The sequence below is a fragment of the Hyla sarda genome, chromosome 6 (genome assembly GCF_029499605.1).
Source record: "Hyla sarda isolate aHylSar1 chromosome 6, aHylSar1.hap1, whole genome shotgun sequence".
Classification (NCBI taxonomy): domain Eukaryota; kingdom Metazoa; phylum Chordata; class Amphibia; order Anura; family Hylidae; genus Hyla; species Hyla sarda.
Genome location: NC_079194.1, coordinates 176,211,606 through 176,235,607, shown reverse-complemented (window position 1 = coordinate 176,235,607; position 24,002 = coordinate 176,211,606). Strand labels below are relative to the sequence as shown.

The 24,002-nt window shown below is 42.7% G+C and overlaps 1 protein-coding gene and 1 long non-coding RNA gene across 5 annotated transcripts in view; one reads left to right on the top strand and one right to left on the bottom strand.

Annotated features, from left to right (window-relative positions):
- Positions 1 to 9,951, top strand: part of LOC130276449 (carbohydrate sulfotransferase 5-like) — a 26,248-nt gene extending 16,297 nt beyond the window's left edge. For all 4 annotated transcript variants that reach the window (XM_056525835.1, XM_056525838.1, XM_056525837.1 and 1 more), the window contains exon 2: positions 8,170 to 9,951. In XM_056525835.1, coding sequence (XP_056381810.1) covers positions 8,170 to 9,350 — 1,181 coding nt within the window. In that variant the 3' untranslated portion in view covers positions 9,351 to 9,951. The remainder of the gene's footprint in view (positions 1 to 8,169) is intronic.
- Positions 9,082 to 24,002, bottom strand: LOC130276451 (uncharacterized). The gene is made up of 4 exons (XR_008845123.1): positions 23,890 to 24,002; positions 13,160 to 13,290; positions 10,377 to 11,391; positions 9,082 to 9,202 (listed from the first exon to the last, which is right to left on the bottom strand). It is a non-coding gene; the product is annotated as an uncharacterized LOC130276451 (long non-coding RNA).

The window sequence follows — 24,002 nt, the reverse complement described above, 5'->3', positions numbered from 1 at the left end:
GTTAGTCTGACAGTGATGTCCTGACTCCTATTTCTCCCCTAAGCTTTATACTGCATCACTGCTGTTGTATATAAGCACCAGATCAAACTCAAGCATAGCTGTGGGTTGAAAACAGATTTTCCATAAATTCCATAAGATTATCTGGTACTTGCACATATACACATGGGCTTCACATTAGAAGAGGGTTATCTTCTTCGCAGAGCATGTCCACCTAATAAAATGTAAGCAATTTTATAAATAGGGCCTTATAATAAATCCTCTATTGATTTGTTAATGTATTAATGCCAGAATGGAGATTTGAGATGAGATGTGAGAAGGAGAGTCACAGTAAAGTAAGTGTCCAAAACAAAGCGATATGTCTAAATGATCATAAGCTCTTTTGTATGTAGTTGGCGATGGCGATCATGGTACAAGGGGCTTCATCTGATTTTTAGCTATAATAAAGTTCCCTCTATTGGAAAGTCAGGAGAAACCTCCAGTGCTGTCATTTTATTTGCCAATATTAGTAATGTTCACAAAGGCATACTTCAGTAAAATCTCCCTTAGCGGACACCTCCCAACATTAGACAGTTTTTAATTCCCCTGCAGAGTCCCATAAGATGTATTTGCACTCTCCAAATAGGGGACATTCCCAATAGCGTACTGTCGGACACACCTTATAGGGGACAAAACACTCCCAATAGGGGAGAATAGAAGACAAAACACTCCCAATAGGGGAAAATACACTCAATAGGGGATAACCAAGCTTATGTGCAGGCCCTACATTGCACAGGGCTGCCATCAGGGGGTACAGCTGGCACCCACTGCACCCCCTGCAGCAGCCTCAGCTCAGAAGCAGAAGACCACTGTTCAAACATTGGTCTCGTGCCTCTTCATGTCCGCCGGTCATATCATTCGAGCACCACCCTCCCCCCCTGATCTCCCCCCCCCCGTGCCATTTTATTCCCCTTGTGCCAAATCACCCCCCCCCCCCTTTATTACCTTCTGTGCCATATACTTTCTCCTTGATCCCCCTGTGCTATTTCATTGCCCCTTTATTACCCCCTCCCCCCCCGGCACAGATAAGATCAAGGGAAAATTATGTGGCACAGGGGGTAAGTGGGGATGATTTGGCACATGACACAGGGTATAAAGGGGGATAAAATGCACAAGGGGTTGAGAAGGGATGATTCTATACTGTAATATTGCTTTTTATGTGTGTGTGTTTTTTTTTTTGTTTTGTTTTTTTTTAAGGTAATTTTAGTATTCAGTCATTTAGAAAGATTTTTAAGCCTTTTCCCCCAATAGGGGACATCTTTCAATAGGGGACACTTTTTTATTCCTCATGAGTGTTCCCTATTGTGAGATTCTACTTTATGAAATGCTAACTGCAGATCCCTGGCTTGGTTAGTAGGCAGGTGCTGTCATCATGTGGTAGTTCTGGAGAATTACAGCTACATTATTCAAAAGCATGTCAAGAATTTAGGAAATAAGTGTCAAATAGCTATGTGGAGACAGTAGGTAGCAGTGATCCATGAAGACTCTGGGATCACACGTACAGACATCTGTTTGTTCATTCTGTAGCTTAACATGTCCTCATGTATTGGCACATGTGCTATAAATACCTGATGCTCGATATGCAGAAAAAATTGGAAACACAAAAGGGAAGCGCAACAATGTGCCGTAAAAGTTTTCAGATATAACAAAGACAAAGAGGTGAAAAAAACTTGCTCACCTTCTGGTGTTGTGCAGTGGGCACAACACCATATCGCGCTTGTATCCCGTTGCAAAGGGAATAGTGAAATCAGGGGGTGCAGCTCACACCGTGGCGTCCTGGGATTCCTGGACGTCTGGAGAATGCAAGAGGTGAAGATCCCCGGGGCTCCGGTTCACGTAAAAAAAGGTGTGTTCGAGCGCTCACTCCTGTAGAATAGCTTGGCTGGGATCGTGGCAGTAAGAAGTAGCCGGACACGGTTAAAGATATAATAACCGGATTTTATTTGTATAGATCACAGATAACGCGTTTCGAGGGGTGGGACCCCCTCTTCATCAGATCAATGATGTGGCAGATGTGGGAGGCCACTAATTTATGCAAAAAAAGCCCGCGAAATTTAACAGCAATTACCGGGTACATATTAAAATACAAATATGCATCTGTGCAATACAATTTCCACAGTGTTGAAGATGTCTCAAATCCAAAGCAAAACATAAATTTAAATTAAAATTTAACACATATTACAATTAACATGAATGGTGCTTGGATGGCAGATCAAATAAGGTATTACTGCTATTAGCCTGGCCTTCCGTTCGGGGAGCTGAGCAAGTAGAAAAATCAAAGCGCCGCTCTCCATGTTGCGGCGTCATCTCAAAGATAGAGGCACAACTGGACCCTGGTCTTCCCCTGTATGGGAGACCCCTCATCCAGGTGCTCGGGAGGAAATGTCCCAAATTACAAAAAAGTTTATAGTAGAAGCGCATATCCTGCGCTGGACCGATTTAACAAACACAGGCATCGGCATTGCAATAGAGCATATTCTATGCCGTAGTGTATATTGATGACATTGATACATACATTTATGTATATATATATATATACATATACACATGCGCAGTTGTACACACATCCTCCCATGTATTCTTCTTTGGTTGATTGCTGGGCTGGTGGGGGTCATCTTTATTGGTAAGAGGGCAGGATGACACATTCAGTGAATGAGCTCTGTAGCCTCATTCAGCCCATGGGGTTGGAGCGATTCCAGTCTGTAAATCCAATACATCTCTTTCTTTCCCAGAGCTTCCAGGCGATTGGTAACATGTGCTGGGATGTAGTCAATGGGCAGGATGGATGAAATTCCTGTGGCCCCATTGTGTTTGGTCGTGACGTGTCGTGACAAACCTTGAAACATAAATCCCTTTTTTATATTGCATCTGTGCTGGTTGAGTCTTTGGTGTAATTTCTGAGTGGTTCGACCCACGTACTGTTTCCCACAGCAACAGTTGATAAGGTAGATGACGAACTGGGATTGGCATGTCAGATGGAATGGTAGCTCAAAGGTTTCCCCTGTATGATGGCTTCTAAAATCAGTGTTCCGGTCCGCTATGATGTTGCAGCAGAGACATCTCTTCTTGCCGCATTTGAACACACCTTTTTTGAGAGTGGTCTCAGCGGTGATGCGTTTAGCTGGCCTCTGTCTTTTCAAACGGCTTGGAGCCAGCATATTCCTGAGGGAAGGAGCTCTTCTAAATGTTAGTAGGGGTTGGGTAGGTAAAATTTCTTTTAGGTAGGGATCATTCTTGAGGAGACTCCAATGTTTTTGTAGGATTTTCCTTATGTTGTAATGGCCCGTGGAGTACGTTGTCACAAAACTGCTGTTCTTTTTACCCCAGTTGTGTTGTTGTTTCGTGTGTCTTTTGAATTTTTCTTTTTGGTTTGTCTCCTCTTGATCACACGAGGCCTCTTGGACTGAGGGTGATGACCCTGAAGCTATAGTGGCTGATGGCAGCGGTAAGGAGGGTAGACATGATTCCTGGGTGAGTGCAAGCGCTTTTAAAAAAGCATTCTCTACCAGAGTTTTAGGGTATCCTTTCACAGAAAATCTGTTCTTCAGAATTTTGGATTGATCAATGTAGGTACTGGTGTTGGTACAATTTTTCCGAACTCGGCGGAATTCAAAAGAAAAATTCAAAAGACACACGAAACAACAACACAACTGGGGTAAAAAGAACAGCAGTTTTGTGACAACGTACTCCACGGGCCATTACAACATAAGGAAAATCCTACAAAAACATTGGAGTCTCCTCAAGAATGATCCCTACCTAAAAGAAATTTTACCTACCCAACCCCTACTAACATTTAGAAGAGCTCCTTCCCTCAGGAATATGCTGGCTCCAAGCCGTTTGAAAAGACAGAGGCCAGCTAAACGCATCACCGCTGAGACCACTCTCAAAAAAGGTGTGTTCAAATGCGGCAAGAAGAGATGTCTCTGCTGCAACATCATAGCGGACCGGAACACTGATTTTAGAAGCCATCATACAGGGGAAACCTTTGAGCTACCATTCCATCTGACATGCCAATCCCAGTTCGTCATCTACCTTATCAACTGTTGCTGTGGGAAACAGTACGTGGGTCGAACCACTCAGAAATTACACCAAAGACTCAACCAGCACAGATGCAATATAAAAAAGGGATTTATGTTTCAAGGTTTGTCACGACACGTCACGACCAAACACAATGGGGCCACAGGAATTTCATCCATCCTGCCCATTGACTACATCCCAGCACATGTTACCAATCGCCTGGAAGCTCTGGGAAAGAAAGAGATGTATTGGATTTACAGACTGGAATCGCTCCAACCCCATGGGCTGAATGAGGCTACAGAGCTCATTCACTGAATGTGTCATCCTGCCCTCTTACCAATAAAGATGACCCCCACCAGCCCAGCAATCAACCAAAGAAGAATACATGGGAGGATGTGTGTACAACTGCGCATGTGTATATGTATATATATATATATACATAAATGTATGTATCAATGTCATCAATATACACTACGGCATAGAATATGCTCTATTGCAATGCCGATGCCTGTGTTTGTTAAATCGGTCCAGCGCAGGATATGCGCTTCTACTATAAACTTTTTTGTAATTTGGGACATTTCCTCCCGAGCACCTGGATGAGGGGTCTCCCATACAGGGGAAGACCAGGGTCCAGTTGTGCCTCTATCTTTGAGATGACGCCGCAACATGGAGAGCGGCGCTTTGATTTTTCTACTTGCTCAGCTCCCCGAACGGAAGGCCAGGCTAATAGCAGTAATACCTTATTTGATCTGCCATCCAAGCACCATTCATGTTAATTGTAATATGTGTTAAATTTTAATTTAAATTTATGTTTTGCTTTGGATTTGAGACATCTTCAACACTGTGGAAATTGTATTGCACAGATGCATATTTGTATTTTAATATGTACCCGGTAATTGCTGTTAAATTTCGCGGGCTTTTTTTGCATAAATTAGTGGCCTCCCACATCTGCCACATCATTGATCTGATGAAGAGGGGGTCCCACCCCTCGAAACGCGTTATCTGTGATCTATACAAATAAAATCCGGTTATTATATCTTTAACCGTGTCCGGCTACTTCTTACTGCCACGATCCCAGCCAAGCTATTCTACAGGAGTGAGCGCTCGAACACACCTTTTTTTACGTGAACCGGAGCCCCGGGGATCTTCACCTCTTGCATAAATACCTGACCTAGATAGAAATATTTTACACCAATTCAGGACTGGTTTAATAGATTGTCTGAGGATGACAGATTAACATGTCTGATATTAGCACTTGTTCCCTAATTAGAGGCTTTATATGCATAAAAAATTTAAAATATTTTCAGTTGCATTTAATATTTTTCACTGTTATTTAGTCCTCAACTATATAAGTGCATCTTGCACTTTAAAAGGAAAATATCATCATAACGACCTATTGTTTAAATCAAATTTTATGTTTTTTAAAGAATTTTTGGTGTTTTTCTTTTTTTTTTTTCCACATTTTTATTTCAATAACTCGGAAATCTTGCAGTTTTAATTTTTACCACTAGGCCTAAAACTAAGCTGCGGCTTTCTGCCCTGTGATCATAAGATGGAAAGTGATCTGTACAGGATTAAAATAAAAGGTGACACCAGTAGATAGAGAAGACCCCATTCACTATAGCTGAACTTCAAAGCATAGGGTCCCCCTCCTTGTGGATTAATCTTTGCAAAGATCACAGAGAATGTTCAGTAATGTTTCTAATTCATGTAAAAGTGAGAGATACTGCCTGTTGTTGTCTTGCTGTAAAGCATATCACTAAATGCTGTTAAAAACAACTCACTCAAGATGGCAGCCCCCATAATAATGTACATAATAATATAATTTAAAAAAATTACAACGTACAAAAAAAATTTGAAACAGAGAAGAAAAGAACTTGTTTCAGTATCTGGTATAAATTAGGGAAAAAACTAATGTAGGTGACACATTCCCTTTAAACATGTCTAACAAGATGCCAAGCTTTGGATATAGATAATACAAAGTAAAATATATTGATTTGCTGCTTATATTGACCTTGTGATGAACGGATTGCCATAAGTCCTGTTACTGCCAGCTGGGCCTGACCATACATTTATTGTGGAAATGTGACATATCCACCGTACAAATGAATAGGTAGCCATGCAACACTTGCATGAGCTGGGTCCACTTGAGTGAATGCTGCTATTTTTGAGTAATGAGGTCTCTTTAGAGGTTACTATGACAGATTACCTTACAGAGGTAACCAGAGGTATTGGCTGGTAGTGCGGGGGACGCTGATCAATATGCTGCCTACCATGCCCGGATCCGCCCCGCCGTTCGCCCATTATCTTCATTATTCTTGATATGCAAATGAACTTCTAACTGGCACGGGCAGGGTTACAAGGCTCCATCTTGCACTGTGATGTCAGCGCCACTCTTCCGCAGCACCGCCCGGCTTATGAATAGTCGTGCCCTCCCTCTCCTCCCCACTCTGTACAGGACTCCACTGCGCTGAGACCGCTTCCGGGTGTACACAGTAAGCAGAACATACGCAGTGGAGTCCTGTACAGAGCGGAGAGGAAGGGCATGACTATTCATAAGCCTGCGGCGCTGCGAACGAGCGGCGCTGACGTCACAGTGCCAGATGGAGCCTTGTAACCCTGCCCGTGCCAGTTAGAAGATCATTTGCATATCAAGAATAATGAAGATAACGGGCGAACAGCTGGACGGATCCGGGCATGGTAGGCAGCATATTGATCAGCGTCCCCCGCACTACCAGCCAGTACCTCTGGTCAGTGCGGGGGCAGTTTATTGACCGTATTCCTTTAAATATACATATTATAATGATATGTAATATCTAAAGAAAATTTGGGCTCTAAAGCTAGGTTCAGACTACAGAATCTACGGGCAGAAAATTTCCGCCCGGAGATTCTGAGTGCGGCCAGCGCTGACTGAATCAGTCGGTGCTAGGACCGCGCGGACTTTGCAGTCTCCAATAGACTGCAATGTGTTCCGCGTGGATTTCTACCTGAAGAAAGAGCAACCCCTTTCTTCAGGCGAAAATTTCCAAGCGGATTTTCCGTTCACAAATTCACACTGAACCTAGCCTGAATCTCAGAAACTATGGCTGCAGGAAGAGAATATGATTTCAGTTTTTTTTCCTATTCAAAGCATATTGTGTGTATGTATGTATCTTGCCCTTAGAACAATCTTTATGAACTAGATATATAACAAACACCCCTCCTCCAGCCATGGTACATAAGCTAGTTAGTGTTCCAGGCAAACATAAAATAATCTCTCGATATTTGCTATTGGCACCAAACTTTTTGGGTTATTTTCTGTTGATGTTTAAGAAAGCACTCAAGAAAGTCACCTTGTTCCTGCATTGTTACTAGTGTTGAGCGGCATAGGCCATATTCGAATTCGCGAATATTCGCGAATATATGGACGAATATTCGTCATATATTCGCGAATATTCGCTTATTCGTTATATTCTCGTTTTATTTTCGCATATGCGAATATTCGCGTATGCGAAAATTAACATATGTGAATATTGGCATATACAAAATTAACACGCGCGTAAATTCGCATATGCGAAAATTAGCATATGCTACTTTTCGCATATGCGAAGTTTCGTATATGCGAATTTTCGCACGTCAGTCTCACACAGTAGTATTACAGCCTTCTTTACACCACACAAGCTGGAAGCAGAGAGGGATGATCACTGTGATGTGTACTGTGAAGAAAAAAAAAAAAAACGAATATTCGTAATTACGAATATATAGCGCTATATTCGCGAAATTCGCGAATTCGCGAATATGCGATATTCGCGAATAATATTCGAATTGCGAATATTCGCGAGCAACACTAATTGTTACACTGTGTTATCCTTTTCAACACCAATGCATATCACTTATTAAATATAAAGCTTACTTGGTCAAATAATGTTACAAATTCAGTCCTATTCATTCAGTCCTGATAGTGGATGCCCAATGGTGAGTACATAAAGGGTCCTCTTAAGGTTACAGATGTTCCTTTTCTTTGGGCCAAGGTTGCCAAGGTGGAGCAGCCACCAAGACTGGCACCCTGCAGACTAGTTATGTAAAATATTTCACTATTAATGGTAAATAATACATATTTTTTTTCTCTTTTTACAGTGTTTCCTAACCAGGACACTATGGTCAAGATAAGGATTAATGGCTCAGTGGTGATAGGACTTCTTGTGGTTCAAACTATATTTCTGCTTGTATTGTACTCAAGACAGAGCATTCACTTCTCAGATACAGATGGCAAGGAGAAAGTTCACCTTCTTATTCTTTCTTCCTGGAGGTCAGGGTCTTCTTTTGTTGGCCAAATCTTCAGTCAGCACCCAGATGTCTTCTACATGATGGAGCCTGCATGGCATGTGTGGGTGACCATGTTTCGGAACAGTGCCAAGGTTCTCCACATGGCAGTAAGGGATCTTGTAAGATCAGCATTCTTGTGCGACATGTCTGTTTTCGATGCCTATATGCCTAAAGAGAGGAACGTTTCTTCCCTGTTCCAGTGGCCTGTCAGTAGAGCCTTATGTACAGTCCCAGCCTGCAAGTTCTTTCCCCGTGATGAAATAACTAATGAGATGTCCTGTAAAACTCTATGTGGTAAATATCCGTTTCACAACATTGAACAGGCCTGCACCACCTACAGTCATGTGGTTATTAAAGAGGTTCGCTTCTTTGACTTGAAAGTGTTGTATCCCCTTCTTAATGACCCTTCCCTAAACCTAAAGATACTTCATTTGGTTCGGGATCCTAGAGCAGTGGCAAAATCCCGGGAGCAGTCAAGAAAAGCATTAACAAGAGACAATGGAATTGTCCTTAACACTAATGGGACAAAAGTAGATGACGGCAAGTTTCAGGTGATCCAGGAGGTCTGTCGAAGCCACATGCAGATATATGAAACGGCAGCACATAAAGCTCCCAACTTCCTTAAGAACCGATACATGCTAGTGAGGTATGAGGATGTGGTTCAAGACCCCTTGCGAGAGATCTCTGAGATGTATAAATTTGCTGAACTTAAACTTACAAACAAACTTGAAAAGTGGATCTACAATATCACACATGGCCAAAGTCCTGGAAATCAGAAAGAAGCCTTTTCGATCACATCTCGCAATGCAGCCAACGTTTCTCAGGCTTGGAGGAATGTTCTCCCCTTCGAGAAAGTGAAAAAAATACAAGATGTATGTAAAGGAGCTATGAACATGTTAGGGTACCAACTTGTAAACTCTAACGAGGAGCAGAAAGACTTAAACATGGAAGTTGTGTTGCCAAGGAGACAGTATCAGTTCAGTTGGTCATAGTTTCAAGGCATCAAGTGACTTTTGCACTTTTATTATTTAGGTTTTTTTTCTTTAATATTTATTAGTTTTGACTTTATGAACTGTGAAACATTTTTTTAATGATTTCTTATTTGGAGTGGATAAAATAAATAAATAAATATAGAATTAAAGAATATTTACAGTGAAGTCAGAGATGGAATTAGTTTTATATTTTTGTAATGCGCAGGGTAAATGTATATACAATACAGTATGTCTTAAAATAAAACAAATCTCTGGGTAGTTAACAGATTTTTATGTTCTCTTGCCAGTATATTAGGTACACCTTCCTAGTGCCAGGTTGGAACACCTTTTGCCTTCATTATTTGCTGATACTTTCTACAAGGTGCTGGTAACATTGTTGAGATTTTGGATTTGATGACCTCTCGCAGTTGCTGCACATTTGTCGGCTGCACATCCATGATGTGACTCTCCTGTTCCACCACATCCCAAAGGTGATCTAATGAATTGAGATCAGGTTACAGTGGAGGCCATTGGAGTACAGTGAACTTATTGTCATGTTCAGGAAACCAGTTTGAGATGATTTGGGATTTTGGACATGGTGCAATATCCTGCTGGAAGTAGCCATCAGAAGATAGGTACTCTGTGGTCATAAAGGGATGGACATGGTCAGCAACAATACTCAGCTAGGCTGTCACATTTAAATGACTTTGAATACAGAAAACACAACTAGAGTTAATAATTCCAAAATATTACCAATTTTATTCCAATATAAACCTACAATTATAGTAAAATATTATAGGCAGAAATATCCATAAAATTGCGGAGACATATGGCACAGCTCATATATATGCAATATACTTGTTATGCAAAAAAATGCACAATGCTACTTAGTATACAATTATTGCCACCACTCCATATGCAGTTTATCACCAGGGACCAATATGGGTTCACCTGTACTATTGAACTGCCTATGAGAGGATTAACACCAAATTATAAAAATATCATATTTCTACAAAACAATAGTTTAGATCATCATTATTGTCTTACCCATGTGGGACTGTGTCTGTTTGCCTCCGCTACCCCAACAGCTGTTTCGGCTCCTTCCTCAGGGGGCACACTATTTGTTTGTCCTCACCCTCCTTATATATACTGTTTAGCTTGCACGTTACTTCCATTATTCGGGCGCACATCACGCGAGACATCACGCCGGAGTCTGCTAGCATCATCATGCCTCTGCGCATGCTCCAGCAGTATCTCTGCCAGACAGTTGTAGTGCACTACTAGTCGCCGCGGGATCCAGCGCTCCCACTGTACATTGCCGTTGTGCGCACAATTGTGATCAGCAAACACACTGATATAGGGACCCATCTCAGGTATACTCAAACTTGGCCATGTATCATCATATCCCTAAAATAACTATGAACTAATTAAAGTGACAGTGCTATAAAGTGCATAGTGTGGATTATGTGCTATAATGATTACATAACTGTGGCATCTGAAAAAAACGCATCATTATTTCATACTAAATTATCTTATTTTATGATTATTATTACCTAATTATAATATCAGTTTATTGCATTTGTGGCTCCCACCACTACAATTATCATTATCATTCTTTCCATTTATAACTAAATGATGTGTCCCTCAGATTTCGCATTACATTAATATACACATAACATAATTAACTTAACACCATTATTCACATACCATCATAATCATTGTGCTAAAAAAATATATTTATTATACATATTATTAAAATATATTTATTATACATATTATCAATTGTGATATTTCAAAATCTCTGTATCATATAAAATAAAGTGCCAGTGTGCCAAACTAGTGTAAACATACAATTCGTGTATAACACGCAATTCTCATAACATTTCCCTTATTATACATCACAATACCCCCCTAAATGCTATAGTTTATCCAAATATATTAATAATCCCCCATATTAGGTTATCAATTTCACATTATATATTCATCTTCCAGAGCTTGTTCTGATTGTCCATTCCATCGACTGCGCAGGCAACAGCATACAGTGAAGATATATATATTCCTACTATAATAAATAAATAAAAAGACAAGCAATATTAAAATCAAGGCAGACTAAGAACCCAAAGTATCTCTTTACAAAAATTAGACAAAACTAAGTTGCTCATTAAGGCCAATTGGGGCCATTGTACCTAATGTAACTATCCATTGTGCTTCTTTACGAGCCAGAATCTTCTTCATATCTCCTCCCCTGATACCACAGTGAACTACTTCAATCCCTCTAACACCAAATGACCTAGGATCTGATTTATGCATCAATTTAAAATGTCTTGGTATTGTTTTTAGTGACTCAATGTCTGGTACTTCTTTGGCAGCTAGAATGTCCCTAACATCTTCCCTCACACGAATTTTCAATTCTCTCCAAGTTAATCCTACATAGATTTTGTTGCATTCACACGTTGCATAGTATATTACATTTACACTATTACATGAAACATACTGTCGAATTTTAAATATGTTGAGGGATCCGTGCAATGTAAATTATAGGACAGTGGTCTACAACCTGCGGACCTCCAGTTGTTGCAAAACTACAACACCCAGCATGCCCGGACAGCCAACGGCTGTCCGGGCATGCTGGGAGTTGTAGTTTTGCAACATCTGGAGGTCCTCAGGTTTAAGACCACTGGTATTGGAGGTTATACTCGCGTGTCCCCGCTGCTCCGGACCGTCACCGCTGCCCTGGATGTCGCCCTCCATCGCTGTGGCCGCGTCCCCGGGGTGTCCCCGATGCTCCAGCAAGGCCTCGGCTTCCCCGGCATCCTCGCTCTCACGTCGCCGCCATCACGTCGCTACGCACGCCGCACCTATTGGATGACGGGACGGCGTGCGCAGCGACGTGATGACGACGATGGAGAGTGCCAACGATGCAGGGGATCCCGAAGAGAACGTGCCGGAGCCCCGAGGACAGGTAAGTGATCGTCAGCGGACCACACGGGCCACCGTAAACTGCTATCCGGTGGCAGCTGAAGAAGTCTGCGCTGCCGGATAGCCGTTTTGCGATGGCCCCGACATACAAAAGCATCGTATGTTGATGCTGCCTTCAACATGCGATGGCCTCTGAGAGGCCATTGTATGTTGGAATGATCGTATGTCTGGGCCATCGTAGGTCGGGGGGGGGGGGTCACTGTTGTCTTTTTGCATCCGCTGAGCTAAATATGTCTGTACATATTATATTCTGACAGGCTATACAATCACCACATGGGTAACACCCCACTCTTGGTTTACTATTGCAAAAGTAATTTTTTGTTTTAGCTACGTAATGACTATGTACAAATTATTTTGCTCTTCTTGCAGTCATGGGCACATTGTCTGAAATCAAAGAGTTCAACACTGGATCAGTTTTCAACACTCCCCAATGTTTATTAATTACTGCTCTCATAGTTTCCCATTGGCAATTAAATGTTGAAATAAATCTAGTCACCAAACGACATCAACTAAGTGAGAAAAAACTATACAGTTGTCCTTTCATCCAAAAACGCCAAACACTATAGACCAGAGTATGAATAGTAATAAGCAGCAAATCTAAAATACACATATTGAGAGGTAAGACGGGAGTACAGGAAGGTAGCGAGGTAGGAGACTATGTAGAGGATACACTTACAAGCACATATTGCACATAATACAGGATGCTACTCTGACATGCATACAAGGTTAGGTATGAGAGTGATAGTATCACAATATAAAACTAAGCATGGCAAAGAAAATAGCATGTAAACAAACAGACAAGGATAGATATTACCCAGCATATGATAATGCACCCTGCCTGAGCACCTCACCTCAGCCCCAAACGCGTTTTCGCACCTGCTTCTTCACCAGGATGAGCTGAACTGGCATATAGTAGGGAATTCGTGGACATAGATTTACTGTACACATCAGTCACCAGGGAACCATCTAATGATCTCTCGATCTGAACATCAAGAAATCAATAATATCAGGACCAAACTTATGATATTCATATCATTGTTGTTTAACTGGGACATTAACGATTCTAGCTGAGACACCAACTCCTGCCACAAAAACAAAACATCATCAATATAGTGCATCCAGCACTGCATATGTTCGACCCCGTGTGCCCCACTGCATTGAATTTCCCCACTCTCCCAGTACCCTAGGAAGAGGCTGACATACGATGGGGCACAGGTGGCCCCCATGGCAGTGCCTCACTTCTGTAGTGCCTCGCCCTGACACCCTGGTACTTAAGGACCAAGGGCGTACCTGTATGCCCCTGGGAATTTCGGTCCAGGTGGGGACTGGACCGGGGTGACTACTGATATCGATCAGCAGGCACCCCGCACAAATGCCCAGGGGGGTCATCAGACCCCCCATGTGGGTGATCACCGCAAATCGCAGGTGAATTCACACCAGCGATCTGTGGCGATTCCGGGTCATACGGGTCTCCGGTGACCTGGTGACCTGGAAAATAAGGGGGATCGAGGTTGTTCAAGACACTCAAGATCCCCCTGAAGGTATAGGAGTGAGGTGGCAGGGGTACCACCATTCCTATCCCTGCTATTGGTCGTTAAGAAGCGACGACCAATAGCAGATCGGGGGCGGGGGGGTTAACTTTCGGTTCCCCTGTTGTGCCCACCCACAGTAGGCTGGGCAGAATGGGGAAACCGATGGGGACCGGCACCGAAGTCCACTTACCCATCGGCAGCGGCAGAGGCGACGATCGGTGACGGTGATCGGCGGCAGCAGAGGACAGCGATGCGGCTCCCTGGATCCTACGGAAGCCGGTGAGTTGCCTAGCAACATCTGTAGGGCTACAGTTTGGAGATCACTGTGCAGTGGTCTTTAAACTGTGGCCCTCTAGATCTTGCAAAACTACAACTCCTAGCATGCCCACATAGCAGTTTGTTGCCTGGGCATGCTGGGATTTGTAGTTTTGCAACATCTGGAGGGCCACAGTTAAGAGGACACTGCACAGTGTTCTCCAAACTGTAGCCCTCCAGATGTTGCAAAACTGCAAATCCCAGCATGCCCAAACACCAAACAGCTGTCTCAACATGCTGGGAGTTGTAGTTGCGTACCTCCAGCTGTTGCATAGCTACATCTCCCAGCATGCCCTTCGGCGATCAGTGCATGCTGGGAGTTGTAGTTTGCAACAGCTGGAGGCACACTGGTTGGAAAATACTGAGTTAGGTAACAGAACCTAACTGAAGGTTTTCCAACTAGTGTGCCTCCAGCTGTTGCAAAAGTACAACTACCAGCATGCACGTCTGTCAGTACATGCTGGGAGTTTTGAAACAGCTGGAGGTTTGCCCCCTCACGTGAATGTACAGGGTACAGTCACACAGGCGGGTTTACAGTAAGTTTCCTGCTTGAAGTTTGAGCTGCGACAAATTTTTCGCTGCAGCGCAAACTCCTAGCAGGAAACTCACCGTAAACCCCCACCAGTGCGAATGTACCCTAAAAACACTGCATTACAATAACACATAATAAAGGGTAAAACACTAAATATACACTCCTTTATACTGTCCCCCCCAATAAAAATAAAAAACGTATCGTACGGCAGTGTTTCCAAAACGGAGCCTCCAGCTGTTGCAAAACAACAACTCCCAGCATTTCTGGACAGCCACTGACTGGCCGGACATGCTGGGAGATTAGCAACAGCTGCAGGCACCCTGTTTGGGAATCACTGGCGTAGAATACCCCTATGTCCACCCCTATGCAATCCCTAATTTAGTCCTCAAATGCGCATGGCGCTCTCTCATTTCAGAGCCCTGTCGTATTTCAAAGAAACAGTTTAGGGTCACATATGGTGTATTTCCATACTCGGGAGAAATTGCACTACAAATTTTGGGGGTATTTTTCTCCTTTTATATTTTTTTACACTAACATGCTGGTGTTGCTCTATACGTTTTATTTTCACAAGACGTAAAAGGAAAAAAAGACCCCAAAAATTTGTAACGCAATTTCTCCTGAGTACGGAAATACCCCATATGTGGACGTAAAATGCTCTGCGGTGCACAACAAGGTTCAGGAGAGCACAATCTGTACATTTGAGGCCTAAATTGGTGATTTGCACAGGGGTGGCTGATTTTACAGCGGTTCTGACATAAACGCAAAAACATACCCACAAGTGACCCCATTTTGAAAACTACACCCTCACGGAACGTAACAAGGGGTATAGTGAGCCTAAACACCCCACAGGTGTTTGATGAATTTTCATTAAAGTTGGATGGGAAAATGAAGAAAAAATGTTTTCACTAAAATGCTGGTGCTACCCAAAATTTTTCATTTTCACAAGGGAAAATAGGAAAAAAAAAGCCCCCCAAAATTTGTAACCCCATTTCTTCTGAGTAAGAACATACCCCATATGTGGATGTAAAGTGCTCTGCTGGCGAACTACAATGCTCAGATGAGAAGGAGCGCCATTGGGCTTTTGAAGAGTAAATTTGTCCGGAATTGAAGGCCACGTGTGTTTATAAAGCCCCCATAGTGCCAGAACAATTAACCCCTCCCCCATGTAACCTCATTTTGGAAACTACATCCCTCATGGAATGTAATAAGGGGTGCAGTGAGCATTTATGCCCCACAGGTGTCTGACAGATTTTTGTAACAGTGGCCCGTGAAAATGAAAAATTTAATTTTTCATTTGCACAGCCCACTGTTCCAAAGATCTGTCAAACGCCAGTGGGGTGTAAATGCTCACTGCACCCCTTATTAAATTCTTTGAGGGGTGTAGTTTCCAAAATGGGGTCACATGTGGGGGGTCCACTGTTCTGGCACCACAGGGGGCTTTGAAAACGCACATGGCCCCTGACTTCCATTCCAAACAAATTCTCTTTCCAAAAGCTCAATGGCGCTACTCCTCTTCTGAGCATTGTTGTGCGCCCGCAGAGCACTTAACGTCCACAGATGGGGTATTTCCATACTCAGAAGAGATGGGGTTACTAATTTTGGGGGGCATTTTCTCTTATTACCCCTTGTAAAAATGTAAAATTTGGGGGAAAACTAGCATTTTAGTGAAAAAAAATATACATCATTTACACATCCAAATTTAACGAAAAGTCGTCAAACACCTGTGGGGTGTTAAAGCTCACTGTACCGCTTGTTACCTACCTTGAGGGGTGTAGTTTCCAAAATAGTATGCCATGTGTTTTTGCTGTTCTGGCACCATAGGGGCTTCTTAAATGTGACATGCCCCCCAAAAACCATTTCAGAAAAACTCACTCTCCAAAATCCCAGTGTCGCTCCTTCCCTTCTTAGCCCCTCTAGTGTACCCACAGAGCACTTGACATACACATATGATGTATTTCTTTACTCGAGAGAAATTGTGTTACACATTTTAGGAAGATTTATCTCCTTTTAGGCTAGGTTTCCACTTTTTTTTTTACAAACACGCCAATAAAAACGCCCATTCTGCCGCATGGCGTTTTTTTTGTGAAAAAACGCTGCGGTCAGATGTTAGCTGCAAGTCAATAGTAAACTGAAAAATGCCAAATTCACTTGGCGTTTTTCAGTTTGGCGTTTTTTAAATCCTTTTGGCGTTTTTGGGCTCCTTGGCAGTTTTTAAAAAACGACCTCTTGTCGAGACTTTGGCATTTTTTGGGGAAAATCTTGGCGTTTTTCTCCCATAGAAGTCTTTTTTGTAGCCGACAATAATAAAAATGTAGTTTGTGCGTGTTTTTAACTTTTTTTTTTATACATTTCTTAGGTAGTACTACTACTACTCACAGCATGGAACACACTGTTCCATGATGGGAGTAGTATTACCTGTGCAAGTTAACAGATCGCCCCTTTGCGATCCTCCTGTATAATGTATAGATGTGGCCGCTCTTCTATGGTCCCCTGCACTGGCGTATATATACACCTATTTAATATTTCCCGCAGAAAGCTGTGATTGGCCATATGGTTCCAGGCAATCACAACTCTGTGGGATATATGAATATGTGTATATATACGTCAGTGCAGGGGACCATAGAGGAGCGGCCGCCCGCATCTATACATTATACAGGAGGATCACAGCGGGTGTCAGGAGTTACACTTGCTGCGATCTGTCTATTAATGCAGGTACTACAACTCCCAGCATGAAGAAGTGTGCGCTCCATGTTGGGAGTAGAAGTACCTGCAGTAGAGGACAGATCACAGCGGATGTCACTTCTCCTGACACTCGCTGCGATCGTCCTGAAGTGACTGTGGGGACTCACCGCTACAGTGCCGGGAGAACAGCTGATCCAGAGCAGTAAAATATACATCGTATGCCTACTGCCCAGCAAGAACTTACAGTGAGCCTGCAATGTGTATACAGTATACACATTGCTGGCTCACTTAACCCCTTGCTGAGCTGTGCGCAAGCCCGGCAAGGAAAGAGTTAACTTACACTGTTGGACAGTGTAGGTTAATCCTTTGGGTGGTATACAGTATAAACAGCTATTATCTACTATCTATAGATAGCTGTATATAGTCTATACAGAAGATGAAGAAGTCTCCTTACCTCCCTCCAGTCTCCGTGGGTCTGTATAGCTCCGCCCCTAGTGATGACATAATTAGGGGCGGAGCTACAGACGGGATCCAAGCTGGTAAGGTTATAAGGCTCTGTTAACATTGTCTGTTTTGTATAATGTGTCTGGGCATGCTGGGAGTTGTAGTTTTGTACCAATTGGAGGCTCCCTGTTTGGGAAGACATTGCATTATGGGCGCTCTCTCCTGCGGAGAGCGCAAAAAATGTCCGAACCCATTTTTTTGTGTTTTTCTTTCTTCTCCTTTCAGATCCATGTATGCAGAGGATTACGGCGGATTCGATGGATTACAACGGATGAACTGGATTTTTTTTTATTTTAATAAAATGGTTAATGAGGGCTGTGGGGGAGTGTTTTTTAAAATAAAAAAAAATTTCAACGTGTTGTGTTTTTTCTTTTTTTGGTTATTGAATTTTCAGGCTTAGTAGTGGAAGCCGGTCTTATTGACTGAATCCGTTACTAAGCCAGGGCTTAGCGTTAGCCCCAAAAACAGCTAGCGCTAACCCCCAATTATTGCCCGGTACCCACCACCACATAGGTGCCGGGAAGAGCTGGTACTAACAGGCACGGAGCGTCAAAAATGGCGCTCCTGGGCCTAGGCGGTAACAGGCTGGCGTTATTTAGGCTGGGAAGGGCCAGTATCAATGGTCCTCGTCCACCCTGGTAACATCAGGCTGTTGCTGTTTGGTTGGTATTGTGCTGAGAATGAAAATACGGGGAACCCTATGTGTTTTTTAAAATTTATTTATTTAACAAAAAAATGCATAGGGTTCCCTGTATTTTCATTCTCCGCACAATACCAACCAAACAAAGCCAACCTGTTACCGCCTAGGCCCAGGAGCACCATTTTTGACACTCCATGCCTGTTGGTACCGGCTCTTCCCGGCACCCCTGTGGCTGTGGGTACCGGGGCAATAATTGGGGGTTAGCGCTAGCTGTTTTTGGGGCTAACGCTAAGCCCTGGCTTAGTAATGGATTCCCTCAATAAGACCGGCTTCCACTATTAAGCCTGAAAATTCAATAAAAAAAAAAAACACAACACATTGGAAACATTTTTATTTTAAAAAAAAAGTCCCCCACAGCCCTCGTTAACCATTTTATTAAAATAAAAAAAAATGTTCATCTGCCGTAATCCATCGACTCCGCCGTAATCCTCTGCATACACGGATCTGAAACGAGAAGAGAAAAAAAAACACAAAATATTGTCGCTGTCTGCTGGGTAGAGCGCCCATATTGCAATGTCTTCCCAAACAGGGAACCTCCTATTGTTGCAAAACTACAACTCCCAGCATGCCCAGACAGCCTTTGGCTGTCTGGGCATGCTGGGAGTTGTAGTTTAGTAACAGCTGGAGTCTCCATATCTGGGAATACACTGCCAGAAGGGTCTGTTCACATTATACAAAACGGACAATGTGAACAGAGCCTCACAGAGCCTTACTAGCCTGACTCCCGTCCGTAGCCCCGCCCCTAACAATGTCGTTACTAGGGGGCGGAGCTACACTGACCCAACGGGGACAGGAAGCGAATAAGGTAAGTGGACCTCCTGTTCTGTATACACTATATACAGCTATCTATAGCTAGTTGTATATACTGTATACCGCCCTAAGGGGCTATAGGAGCAGGGAGTCCTGTCAATCTGGTGACAGGATTCCCAGCTCCTGTACAGTATTCACAGGTACACTATGCCCCCCCTGTATACTATGTGGCCGAGGAGGTGATGCTGTACATCACTCCTCATCTCCTTACACTCTGTGGACCGGGCGCTCAGCATCTGACCCACAGAGTGGTACCTGAAGGCAGTGAGAAAACTGCCACAGGGGACAAATTTGGCTGTTTCCACACACCAGGAAAAACGCCAGAAAAAACGCCAGAAAAACTGCCAAAACGCAGGAAAAACCTGTGGCAGTTTTTCTGGTGTTTTTGCGGGCGTTTTTTTAGGTGTACAAAAATAAAACCAAGTGGAAACCAAGCCTCAACCCTTGTATAAATTCAAAAACTGGGTCTACAAGAACATGCCAGTGTAAAAAATGAAGATCTTTTTAATTTTCTCCTTCAATTTGCTGCTATTCCTGTGAAACACCTAAAGGGTTAACAAACCTTTTGAATGTCATTTTGAATACTCTGAGGGTTGCAGTTTTTATTATGGGGTCATTTATGGGGTATTTCTAATAAGAAGGCCCTTCAAATCCACTTCAAACTGAACTGGTCCCTGAAAAATTTCGATTTTGAAAATTTTGTGAAAAATTTGAAAATTGCTGCTGAACTTTGAAGCCCTCTGATGTCTTCCAAAAGTAAAAACATTTCAACTTTATGATACAAACATAAATTAGACATATTGTATATGTGAATCAATATATAAATAATTAGGGATGCCCATTTTCCTTATAAGCAGAGAGCTTAAAAGTAAAAAAAATTCAACATTTTAAATTTTTTCAGCAAATTTGGGAATTTTTCACCAAGAAATGATGCAAGTACCGACAAAATTTTACCACTAACATAAAGTACAATATGTCCCGAAAAAACTACTCGGAATCAGAATGAAAAGTAAAAGCATCCCAGAGTTATTAATGCTTAAAGTGACAGTGGCCAGATGTGCAAAAAATGTCCAGGTCCTACAGTGAAAATTGGCTGGGTCCTTAAAGGAGTAGTCCAGTGGTGATTCAGTGGTGAGCAACTTATCCCCTATCCTAAGGATAGATGATAAGTTGCAGATCGCGGGGGGTCCGACCCCTGGGGCCCCCCGCGATCTCCTGTACGGAGCCCCGACAGCCCGCGGGAAGGGGGCGTGTCGACCTCCGCACGAGGCGGCGGCCGACACGCCCCCTCAATACAACTCTATGGCAGAGCCGAAGTGCTGCCTTCGGCAATCTCCGGCTCTGCCATAGAGATGTATTGAGGGGGCGTGTCGGCCGCCGCCTCGTGCGGGGTTCGACACCCGCTATCTCGGCGGAGAGCCGGGGCCCCGTACAGAGAGATCGCAGGGGGCCCCAGCGGTCGGACCCCCCCGATCTCAAACTTATCCCCTATCCTTAGGATAGGGGATACGTTTTTCACCACTGGACTACCCCTTTAACCCCTTAAGGACCAGAGCATTTTTTGCACATCTGACCACTGTCACTTCAAGCATTAATAACTCTGGGATGCTTTTACTTTTCATTCTGATTCCGAGATTGTTTTTTCGTGACATATTCTACTTTATGTTAGTGGTCGATACTTGAATCATTTCTTGGTGAAAAATTCCACAATTTGATGAAAAAATTTAAAATTTTGCATTTTTCTAACTTTGAAGCTTTCTGGTTGTGAGGGAAATAGACATACCAAATAAATTATATTTTGATTCAAAAATACAATATATCTACTTTATGTTGGCATCATAAAGTTGACCTGTTTTTACTTTTGGAAGACATCAGAGGGCTTCAAAGTTCAGCAGCAATTTTACATTTTTTTCACAAAATTTTCAAAATTGGAATTTTTCAGGGACCAGTTCAAATTTGAAGTGGATTTGAAGGGCCTTCATATTAGAAATAACCCACAAATGACCCCATTATAAAAACTCCCCCCCCCCCCAAAGTATTCAAAATGACATTCAGTAAGTGTGTTAACCCTTTAGGTGTTTCACAGGAATAGCAGCAAAGTGAAGGAGAAAATTCTAAATCTTCATTTTGTACACTCGCATGTTCTTGTAGACCCAGTTTTTGAATTTTTACACAGAGTAAAAGGAGAGAAATCTTCCTGAAAATTTTAACCCAATTTCTCTCGAGTGAGGAAATACCTCATGTGTGTATGTCAAGTGTTCTGCGGGCGCAGTAGAGGGCTCAGAAAGGAAGGAGCGACAATGGGATTTTGGAGAGTGAGTTTTTCTGAAACTGCATACTTTTTTTGGAAACTACACCCCTCAAGGAACGTAACAAGGGGTACAGTGAACCTTAAAGGGGTATTCCAGGCCAAAACTTTTTTTTATATATCAACTGGCTCCGGAAAGTTAAACAGATTTGTAAATTACTTCTATAAAAAAATAGTTATTAGCTTCTGAAGTTGAGTTGTTGTTTTCTGTCTAACTGCTCTCTGATGACTCACGTCCCGGGACGTGACATCATCATTGAGCAGTTAGACAGAAAACTTCAGAAGCTAATAACTATTGGAAGGATTAAGATTTTTTAATAGAAGTAATTTACAAATCTGTTTAACTTTTCGGAGCCAGTTGATAGATATAAAAAAAGGTTTTGCCTGGAATACCCCTTTAACACCCCACAGGTGTTTGACGACTTTTCATTAAAGTTGGATGTGTAAATGAATTTTTTTTAACAAAAATGCTGGTTTTCGCCCAAATTTTAGGGGTAATAGGAGAAAATGCCCCCGCCCCCCCCAAAATTTGGAACCCCATCTCTTCTGAGTATGGAAATACCCCATGTGTGGGTGTCAAGTGCACTGCAGGCGAACTACAATGCTCAGAAGAGAAGGAGTCACATTTGACTTTTGGATAGAAAATTTTGCTGAAATGGTTTTTGGGGGGCATGTCCCATTTAGGAAGCCCCTATGGTGCCAGGACAGCAAAAAAAAAAAAAAAAACACATGGCATACTATTTTGGAAACTACACCCCTCAAGGAACGTAACAAGGGGTACAGTGAGCCTTAACACCCCACAGGTGTTTGACGACTTTTTGTTCAATTTGGATGTGTAAATGATTTTTTTTTTTTCACTAAAATGCTGGTTATTTTTAACCAAAGCTTAAATTATCCAAGTTTGGTATCATTGGAAGTTTATTTTTCACATTTTGCCCTATATATTATTTTTTTTTTTTTTTACTTCGTTGTACATTATATAATAAAATAAAGTGTGCCAATAAAAAGGACAACCAGTCCCACACAAAAAAAAAGCCCTAATACAACTTTGTTTTTGCTGGTTTAACATCATTATAACAAACTTCTGACACATCATAGTGGCATTTCAGGACTTTATATAAATGGGATTCCAAGTGTTGGCACCCCCACTGATCACTAGAATGAGGGTGCCAACGTATGTAGCTGCATGTGCTGTGCCACTTTATCTTTACTTTGCTCAGCTAAGGCAAGTGGCATATAAATACAATGGAAGTCAATGGGACTTCTGGTATACATAATTGCTGGAAGTGCCATAGACTTCAATTGTAAATCTGTATACCACTTTTTACAGCTGTGCAGAGTGGAGATAAAGAGGCACTGTGTGTGTAGCTGCATGCTTCTGCCTCTTTATTCTAGTGATCAGTGGGGATTTTAGCACTTGGACCTTCACCGAAAAAAATTAGAACATGTCTTTGTGACCTTAAAACCCCATCACTGTGACATTGATAATCCATCACTGTGACATTAAAACCCCATCACTGTGACATTGATAACCCATCACTGTGACATGTCAGAAGTTTGTTACAATGATAGTTACACTTTAAAATGCAGTGTCTCTCTCTTCTGCCGGATCGGGGCATTGAGAGATGTTCCTGCACAGTGCCCACAGCACCTGGCTGGCACCATACACATCCTAAGACGTGCTTGATACCTGTGCAGGCAGTTACTCAGAACTGTGGTGCACAGTGTGCAGCAGCATCTCTCCATGCACAATGTAAGATGAGGCAGGAGAGGTGCTGCACAACCCCTTTATTACCTCAATAAATTAAGAAATAGAATGTAATATACCACATGAATAATGGGTTGTTGTTATAGGAGCCCACAGCAAAAAATCTTTCAGCAACAGCTCCTTTTGTGATTGAATTTCTGCAGCAAGGCTCGATCCTAGACACTGCAGGCAGCTGCCAGTACACTTCTCCTGCCTCTGACCCTCAAGCAGCTTCACAGGGCCCTGTTTTCACCCCCCCCCCCTCCTTATGGCAGCCATGTCAGGGGCCCTCCCTGTTTCACTGGGCACACGGGGCTATGAGCAGGAGCTCCGTGAGCTACAATGACAATCTGGCCCTGCCTGTGTGTCTGCTTGAGCGGCACAGCCTGGGAGAGGTGGGGAGGGAGCCAGATGAGAAGTGTGTACAATAAAACACTGACTCCACACTTACAGAACCCCATGTCACTCAAGTCTCCTATGCTTCTTCCTCCATGCTGTTGGCTGCCACAAGGAGCTGGTGAGTTCAGTACTAGCTCGAACTCCTGCTTCATGGTCTGAGGAAAT